Here is an 11172-nt window from a genome sequence, read left to right on the forward strand (position 1 = left end):
GGCTCTCAAAAGCTCTTCAGGCAGGAGACTTTTTTTTTCCCCAAGCGTCTCCTCTGCTATTTGTGGCACAAAGCATGGGGAGGCCCTTATTCTTTGAGTCAGATGGCAATGCATAAACGTGCATGTGTGCAGTGAGGATACCATCTAAAAAATAATATGGATTTGAGGAGAGTAACTGGGGCAAGAGTGATATTCAACATACCATAAGAATCGCTATTTTTTTTTTTTTTTTTTAAAACAAAGTATTTGCATAAGGACAATCTTATTTCAACCTTTGTCACAATTGTCAGTTAAGACAGGAACGTGATTCTGGGCTTTTTAGTTCCATGTAATGGCTGTGCTTATGTGATTTTAGCTTTATACCCTAAGTGTAATCAAAATGTAATTTTTTTGCCTTTGAATTTATTTTTAAACATTTTGAATAAATAATTTGTCATCTTGAATGTGATGGAAGCAATAATGCAAACCTTGTGTTTTTAATAGTATGTCAGATGATGAACAAGAGAGTGGCTGTGATACTGTGGATGGCTCCCCAGCCTCTGATTGTTCAGGACATGACAGCCCATTTGTAGAAAGCAGTTTTGTAGACAACGCCAATCAAAATACGGAAACAAGAGCCTCAGTTAACCCAGAAACCAAACCAGCTGTCTGTAATGTTGTGGTGCCACCAATGAGAATAGAAAACAGATTAAATTTAGATGAGCAGATGGTAAATACAGGTAAACTAGTTTTGTTGGTTTTCTCTTCTATATCAATGACTAAGAGTAGTAATCTGAGCAGTCCTTCCAATGGCTATGTGTATGAAACACAAAATTAAGACACTTCCCTTTCTGATTTAATTATGTATTTTTACCTGAATGGTCAGTCCTAAATTAACTTTCAATTTTTTTTAAGTTCATTGTTTTCTTATTTTGTAGTATATGACTATTGTTGATATTAGTAGCTAAAACAATTGATGGTTTGCCTTTGGACAGTTAAAAAAATACTTAATATCAAAATAGCAAGTGTGCCCCATTTATATTTTGATAGATGCCCCATGCCAGCCTCTTATAAAAGGTCGATCTGCCTTGGGAAAAATAAACCAGCCTTCTGCTATTGGGAACCGTCAGCAAAAGCTGGCATCAGCATTCCAGCAGCAACATATAAACTTCAGTCAGGTAAGAGATTCATAACCTAAAGCTGTTTTGTTATGGAGCCTGAGGGCCTGATTCCTAAATGTATAGAACACTCACCATTTTAAAGATGCTAAATGGGTTCTCAGCATTTCTGAAAATCAGACTCTAAGTTAAAATGAATGCCCAAGTTCTGTCGAGCTATTTAAACCCTGGCCATCGACTTCTCTGACTTACTGTACAGGTCAGCCATATCTTTCACTTTTAATAGACACCTGAATTAACCATCATTTTACAGGCTGAATTTTTTAAAGGCAATGGAAAAACAACATTGAAAAATTGTTAGTAGAAAGCCTAGCATAAAATCTAATCCACAGTAAAAGCCGTGTTATCCGACACTTCATTAACCGGCATGCTCTATTACCCGGCATGCTGGTCAACGCGGTAAAAGCAAAACCGGAAGTCCCACTTCTGATTTCGCCGAGTCCCACTTTGGGCCAGAGCCCGGGGAAAAGCAGCCTGCGCAGGGCCCTCCTCCCTGTCACCCAGCACACTGATGCCAGGGACTGAGAGCCTGGCGCACCAGATGTGGCAGGAGGGGTGGTGGCCTGACCAGGCAAAGATGCCTCTCATGTAACTGGTATATTTGGTTATCCAGCATCCCCCATTTCCCATAGGTGCTGGATAACAGAGCTTTTGCTGTACTTTACCATTTCCCCCGTCCAAATACTGAAGTATGCATACTCTGGAGTTAGAGACATGGGACTATATTTTTAGGCTTTTCCCCACCTTTTTTGCCCTCACCAGCAGTGCAAAGCAACATGAAACAGCAGATCTGGTTAGGTGGAAATTTTTCTCATCTCAGCAAGCCCAAGAATGATGCAGGTCATGCATACTTAGTTGCATGGCAGTTTTCCCTTAGTATAGGGAACAAGGCTGGAGAAAAAAGGATTGTGTATGTATGTTTCTGTTCCAGCAGTTCATCAACTTACCAGAAAGGCCTCTTGTGGCCAGGGATACCTGGATGTAACTTAGAGCACTACCCTCCAACACTGCATCAGGCACATCTGTGGCCAAGGACCTAACTCATAGTGGAAAACTGTTTACTGTGTTTCAGCGCTTTTAAACATTGTACTTTGGGCTATATCTAAATTAACCTTTTTATTAATATCTAGGCATCTAGGGTAGTAGGACACAACAAAACCCTGCATGGTTTTTCTTCTTTATAGAATAGCAGTAAATATTAAGGCAAAATGTAAGCTTGCTATATACAAGTAAGGGTCTTTTTACTGATTGCTTAGGGTAGTTCAGATTTGAAAAAAACATCCTAGGCAGAGTTCCCTCTAAGGTATGCGCGTGCATGGCTGCGCACGAGTAAAAGTTTGGCCGTGCACAAACTTTTTCAGGCTGCGCACCTGCTGGGAATGGAGCTGGGTTGCAGTGTGGGACACTTAGTAAAGGTAAGCTCCTCCCCTAGGCGGAGGCGGGGGCTGGCGTGGGCTCCACCGGCTCTGGGGAACTGCTCCGCTCCCCCACGTTGCCAAGGGGAGCAAGGACGCACGTGGATTCAGGGCCGGGGAGTGTAGCACTTCCTGGAGCTGGTGAAGCCTGTGGAGTCAGAGGAGCCTCACTCGGGGCAGGCAGCGGCTCCACCCTGAGGTGAGGCAAAGCAGGGATGGAGGCTGAGGCAGGGGCTGGTGTGGGCTCTGCTGGCCCTGGGGAACTGCTCCGCGGGCTCCGAGAAGTGGTCCACTCCCCAGCCCTGATGCCACGTGCCTCCTCACTCCCTGAGGCAATGCAGGGGGGCGGAGCAGTTTCCGGGAGCCCCTGCCAGCCTCCAGCCCCTAGTGGAGCCTTGCTTGGGGCAGGTAGGCTCAGGCCCCAGCCCCCCAGCCTTCAGCTCCAGCCCCCCAGGCTCCTGCCCCTCCAGCCCCCAAGGCCCCACTGCCTGCCCTGGGGGTGAAAAGTGAGGAACTTACCTTTTGTAAGTGTCCCATGCCGAACCGAAAGGGGGAGGCAGGACCAAAGTGGTGTACTCACAGACTGAAGCAGGGCGCTCATGGACCACTACTCCTTAGAGGGAACATTGGCAGTAGGTCACATGTTTCATTCTTGTGCATCTTCATGAAGGGACAGATTTAATTCTGTGCAAGCCCTGATAGGATCAGACTCGAACTTTTGCCACTCCCAAAAATCGCAATTTCTCATCTCTCTTGACATAGTTTCACCGTTTAATTTTATTGTAGTTGTAGACATTTTTATTATTTTTGTTTCTGTGGCTGAAACCCATTACTGCTTGTTTTCTCCAGATCATTTTAATGAGATTTAACTGAATATTAGTGTGTTGACCTACAGCAGGGGTGGGCAATTATTTGGGCCTGTGGGCCACATAAGGAGTTTTGGTGAGCTGTCATGGACCGGGTCAGCACACCGCCCTGCAGCAGCTTATCAAAACTCCCTAAGCAGCCTCATTCCCTCCACCTGGGCCCACACCCTGCCTGGGCGGGTCTGAGCCAGACTCCATGGATACCCCAGGATTGCAGGGTGGTGACAGGCCGGGGCCAGGGTCCAGGGCAATCTGCTCTTTGCATACCTTTGCCCTCAGAACTGGCACCTATCGCAGGGGTGTGCCCAGTGGGATGGGCGGACAGGGCCAGGGCTAGGATCATGGGACTGCACTGTTGCCACCTTGCGATCCTGGCCCTGCCTACCCATCCCACTCCCAAATGCCACTCCCCCAGATCCCAGCCCTGGCCCCATCCTGCCCGAGTGTAGAACAGAGCTGTGATCCACTTGTGTTGTGCCCCTGGGACGGGTGCCAGTTCTGCAGGCACTCAGTGAGCGGATCATGGCTTTGCCCTGGGTCCATCCCCACAGCTACAGCACGCTCCTCTTCCTCTACTCACCCCCCCCCCCCCCTCCCCCCCCCCCCCCCCCAACAACCCAGACCATCCTCGCAACTACAGCAAGCCCTGATCCATAGTGTCCTGACCCCTTCTGCTGCTTACACCAGCTCCTGCCCTGCATGCTGGAAGTAGCACCAGGCGGTGTGATACACAGCTGTGGATGCTGCCAGAAATCTCCCAGTGGGAGAAGGAGTGACTGCCTGGGACTGCAGCTGATGTTGCTGATGCAGCAGCCTCAGCTGCAGACCCAGGTAAATACCCTGATCTCCACCCTCAATCCACTGGCTACATCCGCAGCTGATGCCAAGTGCCCACCTGGCACTGTTTGCAGTGTGTAGGGCGGGAACTGGTATAAGCTGCAATAAGGGCCAGGACATGCCCAGCATGACCCAGCAGCTGGAGCTGCTGGCTCCCTGCAGGCCAGATCTCATGACTTTGTGACTGCTGGCCTGTGGACTGGATACAATCAGTTGGTGGGCTAGGTCTGGCCCGTGGGCTGTGTTTTGCCCATCCCTGCTCTACAGGTTGTAAACTATTATGATGTTTTCATATGGTTGTTACTTTCAACTTCAGTTTGCTTAGTTCTCTCTCATAGATATTTTTCCAAGCCACTTATTTTTCCCTCTAAAATGTCTTTCCTGTTTGTTCTCTTTGCATCTTGTTATGGTGCCCAAACTGAATGCAGCACTCCAATTGATGCCATGCCAGTGTTGGCTCTTGCTCATGTGAAGTATGATATTTCTATTAAACCAGCCCAGTGTGGCATTTTTACTTTTATTTGCAAGAGCATTACCATAAGTTTTGTTCTGGTGCTTTGCATCTCTCGTAACCTTCAAATTTTCCAACTGTGGAACTGTTCAAATAGCTGGTATTTTCCCCTTTCGTTTGTGCATTTGATTTCTCCTATTTTATAATTTTCTTGATTTTTAGTCTATTAATTTTAACCCATTTCCCCAGATTATGAGCCCATACGGTCTTTATACTCAAATAGTAACATTAAAATATTTCTGTGTGTGAACAGGTTCAGCACTTTGGATCTGGGCCTCAAGAGTGGAATGGAAACTATGGTCATCGAAGACAGCAGGCATACATCCCAGCTAGTGTTGCCAGTCATCCATTTTCCCTTCCACATGGAAGTCCAAATCACACTACAGTGCATGCGCATTTATCTGGAAGTACACACCTTGGAGGACAGCCTGCTATTCTTCCGTATCCACCAACTGCACCACTTAGTACTGCTGCACCTGTAGCCCACCTTTTAGCCTCACCATGTACCTCAAGACCTATACTACAGCATCCAACGTACAGTATATCTCATCCCAGTGGCATAGTTCACCAAGTCCCAGTGGGCATAAATCCTCGTCTTTTACCTTCCCCAACCATTCATCAGACTCAATACAAACCAATTTTCCCACCACATTCTTACTTTGCAGCATCACCTGCTTATACAGGATTTCCATTGAGTCCAACAAAACTCAGCCAGTATCCGTTTATGTGAGAATTCAAGTACAGTATGTTGAGGAAGCTCAATGATACAAACATTTGATTTGAGAAGAAACATGGTATTTAATAAATATTAGCCATGGCACAACAAGAAAATTATTTTTTGAATCATGTAGACTTGGGTGCAATTTAAACAACCTTGAGCTTTAAAAAATCTCACTTTTAATGTGTTTTGCACATTTGGTATAACTTGTCTTTGGTCATGTTATCTTCTTATATAGTAACTCTAGACAGGTGAATTGTGGGAGCAGAAATCTGGTTTTGCTCCTGCTATTTTTTATAAAATTGCCTTCTAACTAGTGCAAGACACGTCTACATTTGGGAAGCCATTCAGTGTACAGATCTAGAGCAACAGATGCACATATGTCAGCAGTACAGTGTACAAGTAAATTGTTTGTATTATGTATCTTGGTGTTTAAATGTTGAGTCACTTATCTAAAAAGTTGAGCTGTTGTTCTTCACATTGCATGTGTCTTTTGCATGGGCAAAAACAAATTGCCTAAACATTGCTCTTAAATGTTGTTCTAATAATCTCAGCTGCATTGTAAACCGTTTCCACACATAGTGCCTTAAATATTTGAGGTTGTTAATGTTATTACTTATATATAAATGTTGAGGACTGCAGCACTTAAAATTCAGATCTGCTGATTTTTTTTTGATAGAGTAATGCTCATTTTGGGTTTTGTGTGGTATGATTTTAGTATTGGGTGTTTTTCCTTATCAAAAGGGCAGCATGTTTTGCTGTAGCTGAATTCTGCTGTCTTATTTTTCAGAATGATCTAGCTTCAAGAGAAGAATTTAGTAGTGCTTAAGAGAAGTTGATTCAGTAGCTATTGAGTGTGACAGACACAATACAGTATTTTATACTGTTAAATGGAACTGCAATACAATCTAAGTAGTTTATTTTCAAAGTGTTTTTGTCTAATTGGATTTAATAACTTGTTTAGAGGTGTAGTAGGCATGACTTTGACTAGATTTTGAAAGAAAAAAGCAAAATGCTCATTGATTCATGATGTGGTTTCATCTTAGCTTGAGCAAACCATGCAGTATTTAATAGTAGCAGAATATTTACTATTGAAGCTTGAAAAGATGCGAGTTCTTTGTGTGCAATTTTCATTTATGCATGGGAGAGATTTTAGCCTTTTTACATTATAGCATTTGTTTTAGCCTGTTTGGGGGTGTTTGCTTATTTAATACATTCCGTCAGGGACGTAAATTACATGCTTTTTGCGTTTTTTTTCTAGAAAGTGTGTCTTTTTTGTTTTTTGTTTTGTTCAAATGAAGTTGCTTTTGCAGCACCAAAGACTTAATCATCCATTTCCTATAAAAGGTAGCTACTTTTTTCATAGACCTCAAGTATACTGTAGTGTAGAGATGGGATTTGAAGAAGGTATTAAACTGAGGCTGTGTTTTAGCTTATGGGCAAGTAATAAATTGTATCATTTATCTTGAATGTATCATAGATAAGCTGCTATATAATGATTGCCACTTCAGATAGCTGTGAAATTAGGTGATTAACTAGTTCTTTCTTAGTCTTCTAATTTCTGTATACGTCTAATTACATGAAATAGAAGCTGGGGTTTTGATTTTTGTTTTGCTTTCATATTTGGAGTGTCGTAACTACTATATTGTAAATGATGGAAGATAACTGCATATGTTATTTTGGGGTGTGTTATTTGCATCAGTATTTTATCTCCATTAACTCTGAGCTCATCACTGCATATAAGTGGATGTATCAATGTAACTTAATTTTTTATGTTTTCATAATGGCATTGTGTAGACACTTAAGAAGCTGTATCTTGCAGGCTTGACTTAACTTTTTTTTAAACAAAAAATCTGGAATACAATCTCTGCAGCATCGACTGGAACAAGAGTGCAAAGCATTTGAATTTAACTCTGTCAATAAGCTAATAACTGGTAGGCTTTTTCTTTACTACACTAATGCAAGCAGTGTTTTATTTAATGAATGTCTGAGTGAAATAAATGTGCCTACATTTGATTTACTTTTTAAATAATAAAAGCTGAAATCCAACAGTATTAGATCATAAAACCAATACCAGCAGTACATTTTTAATCACACTGAAAATGAAGAAACCTAGTTATTCCCACAAATTTCAGTGTTTTTAGGAATCAACTCTATGCATTTTATATAAGTATAAATGTATATACAAAGTATCCACTAGAAATTAAGGGTAGCCTGATTAATTTGAAATCTTATATAAAGCCTAAGTATATTGAGTCAAGAAAATACTTAAGTAAATTGGACATACACATTAACACTTCAGACTTTTACTATATGGTCCAACAGATCCTGTCTTATGTTAATTTCTTGGTGTTGGGAATTGAGTTTTCTTGGTGCTCAATTCATTGCAGGCAATGGATGCACCAGGAACCACCAGCACAAAAGGATTAATTGACTTGTGTATCATGATAACAAACAATATTGTGTTATCTCTGTTTGGGGCCATTGCAATCGTCATTGCTGTAATGCATTTCATTTTCTTTCCCTGTGCTTAGGAGGAAAAGCTAATGTGCTTGTTAAATTGAAACATTTACCTGTATGCCACAATATTATAACACACAAAAAAAATTGCTGTAGTGTGCCCCAAATTAAGCCTGCTGCTCTGATATACTGTATTATTAGAAATGTATTTGCATTTCAGAGAACAAAGCATTTAAGATTCTACCACAACTAAATTCAGAGTAATGACAAGTGGCCCAGATCCTACAGTATGCTCTAAGAAAGGGGACTCTTGCATCTGTGAAGAGCCCAGTTGATGTTACTGTGACTTTGTGTGGGTGCCTGGGGCCATCTGTCTAGAAATGTTTTCAGGATTGCTGAAAAGGTACCCAGCAAAGGAGCATTTATACATTTTATTGTTTTAATGCCTTTTAAATAAAACACTGCATGAGTACGGAGGTGCATACTTGCATACTACTTTAATTTGCAAATTATTTTTATATGAATTCCTTGTATTCTGTTTTAACTTTAATTCAGGGTGTTTTATTAATCAATTATGCTACTGTATTTACATTTTTTTGGATTAATTTTTAAAGTTTCTGTACTTACTGCTAATTTTAACTTGGTTTGTGTTAAGTAAAAGTTAAATCACACTGCAAGCTGTAGGAAGGTTTGTTTTAGAAATACCCAATGATATAGACTTGATTATTAAGTTTGAACTGTTTCTGTTTAATGATTTGTAGATTTGTGGCTTTTTTTTTGCTTTTGATTTCTAAGCTACACTAGTTTGCCATGTAGCAATTGCACTGTGCAATATTACAATATGAGGACTGGGAAAAATTTTTATGGATGTAATGTCTCTTACAGTTTGCGATAGTATTTCTCTCTAGTTCTCAGTGATTTAAATGTGACCAAGCCTTCTGTACTTTGTCACAAAAAGCGGGTTTTCCAGGTGACTATTTTGGTGAGTGTCAAAATAAGAATTTATGGTGTATTACTGTCGAGATTCACTTTGAATTAAAATATATATTGCAGCAAAGAAGTTGTTGGTACCTTTTATTTTCATTATTTTTGCTCAAGGTCAGATTAAGGCATGGACAATACAACTCCGTAGGGCTCTCCAGGTCTTGTATTCTGATGTAATAAACTAATGTCTAATGTCTAGACTCTCACCGGCGTCTCTCGGCGAAGTCAGACCGCTGGGAGGGGCTCCCAGGGCGGCTCGGACTCGCGCGGGCACGGGGTCGGCCAGCCCTCCTCCTCCGCGGGGCAGGAGGAAGGGCCTCGTCTCCAACGGAGGGGGGTCATGCGGGTAGGGGAGGGAGCCGCTTCGCCTGAACACCGGCGACATTAGACTAAATGTCTAATGTCTAAACTTTGTATTAAAAACTTTTCCTTCCAACTACGAAGTGTATTAAAAGCTTGAGAAAGGGCACTGAAGGTAATTGGTACAGTTACAGTACCAACAGTAACCAGTGATGCCCATATTTTAAGTACACAGCCAGAGAAAATAGCACTGAAGGGTGTGAAAAGGTCCAGGCATTTCCACAGAGTGTTTAACTCCAAGATCTGTTGTACTGAGTGGTGCCCACCTTCACTACCCTAACAGGGGATTCTGCGTATGGTGGCAGCAGCAGAGTGTAATAGGCCTGACATGCACACCTGCTGAAGTAGATATGGCTTCTCTGCTGCAGTAGTGACAGGCATGCCACAAATTAGCTCTACACCCTCCCCAAGTGTCACTCTGATCCTCTTCCTCTGCCTGACCTGCTCCTTTGCTTTCTGCTTCCTTCCCTATCTCCTGCTGTGCACTCTTCCCTCGCTAGCCTGCCACATGGTACACAGGTTGCCCATGCCACTTGTGGCATGCATGACACAGGTTGGCCACCCCTGTACTATGGGATATATGGAGAGAGAGCCCCAGTTACTATCCCTGCTTCTGATCTGGGAGAGGGAACAGGACCTCACAGCACTGCTTCTTTGGGATCAGAGAAGGGGCCACTGACACAACTGCAAGTGTGCTGAGGGGAAGAGGTGGGAGCCCTGGTTTGTCCTATACTGGGTTTGCATACATTTCCAGATAGTGCAGTCCAGCCCCTTTTTAGATCCTGTGTGCTGATCTCTATTGAAAAGTCATAATTTATTTCTTTAATCGTATAACGAATTACGCAGTTTGTACATAAGGTGCATGCATCTTACTGAGTACTGGGTAGCATGTTTCTTATGTGTAAAGTGGCAAATTGTCATAACATAAATAAACTAGAACATAATATTAACATAATATTAACATACTCCGATACCAAACACTTTACTAAGTTTTACTATGCTGAACAGTAAGCATTGGTTATATTGATCTTTGATGATTGGGTATTACTTTTAAATGATATGCTTTTTCTTTCTTGCTTGCTAATCATATCCTGTCTCCATGCCTTCTTCCATTCATAAAGGAGTTCCACGCACTTCTCCTTTTTTTGCTCTGCACATTTGACTTTGGAAATACCTAACTAAAGAGAGGAAAGACTGTCTGGGCCTTGTGTATGCAGCGTTCTTCCTTGAATTGTTTGTCTCTGCTTTCAGCTAATGGTAACCATAATGCCAGTTGTCTTTACTGGTTTCCCTAGGGTGTGAGAAGACCGACAAAAAATTGCTGGTACATAATTATCCCTTTAACGCACTTACAGATGAGTATTTGTTTTCAAGTTTAAAAATGAATTCTTCTGCACTTCAATATAAAGGGTTGAATTAAAATGGATGTATTTAAGTGTTGAGCCAGAAAAAAAAAATCCATTATTGCCAATGGAATTGCTTTGGATTTTACTAATGCACATGAGATTCAACCTCAGTCTCATCAAGTTTTTTCTTTTTTATATCAAAAGGACAGTTGACAACAGTGGAATTCTGTGGGTTCTGAACCTTTTCAGACTCATGGCACTTGTATGGAGCTGGTCTGAATTTGGTGGTGCTCCATTTCAAACACTGATTTTGCTAATTTTTTTGGACAGAGAAGGAGCTGATGATTGGTTGTTGCAGGCTGAGACTGCCTGTGTAACGTCTATGCTAATTCCCTTAGGGACTTTTCTTGAGTCCAGTTCCCTGAATTCTGGCTTCTAACTCCAGCCCTCTACCCAAAAAAGGGAATCCTTCAGAATCTGGCCATGTACAAGCACTACATGAAAGTCAAAAAGATTTT

The 11172-nt window shown here is 41.9% G+C and overlaps 1 protein-coding gene across 8 annotated transcripts in view; it reads left to right on the forward strand.

The window, feature by feature from the left end:
* HIPK3 (homeodomain interacting protein kinase 3) overlaps positions 1 to 9021 on the forward strand; it is a 123454-nt gene extending 114433 nt beyond the window's left edge. For all 8 annotated transcript variants that reach the window (XM_025215930.1, XM_025215929.1, XM_014524863.2 and 5 more), the window contains 3 exons: positions 484 to 719; positions 1030 to 1157; positions 5040 to 9021. In XM_025215930.1, the coding sequence (XP_025071715.1) occupies positions 484 to 719; positions 1030 to 1157; positions 5040 to 5516 (841 nt within the window). In that variant the 3' untranslated portion in view covers positions 5517 to 9021. The remainder of the gene's footprint in view (positions 1 to 483; positions 720 to 1029; positions 1158 to 5039) is intronic.
* The last annotated feature ends 2151 nt before the right edge of the window (positions 9022 to 11172 follow it).

Source organism: Alligator sinensis, unplaced genomic scaffold (genome assembly GCF_000455745.1).
Source record: "Alligator sinensis unplaced genomic scaffold, ASM45574v1 scaffold57_1, whole genome shotgun sequence".
In the NCBI taxonomy this organism is placed as follows: Eukaryota; Metazoa; Chordata; order Crocodylia; family Alligatoridae; genus Alligator; species Alligator sinensis.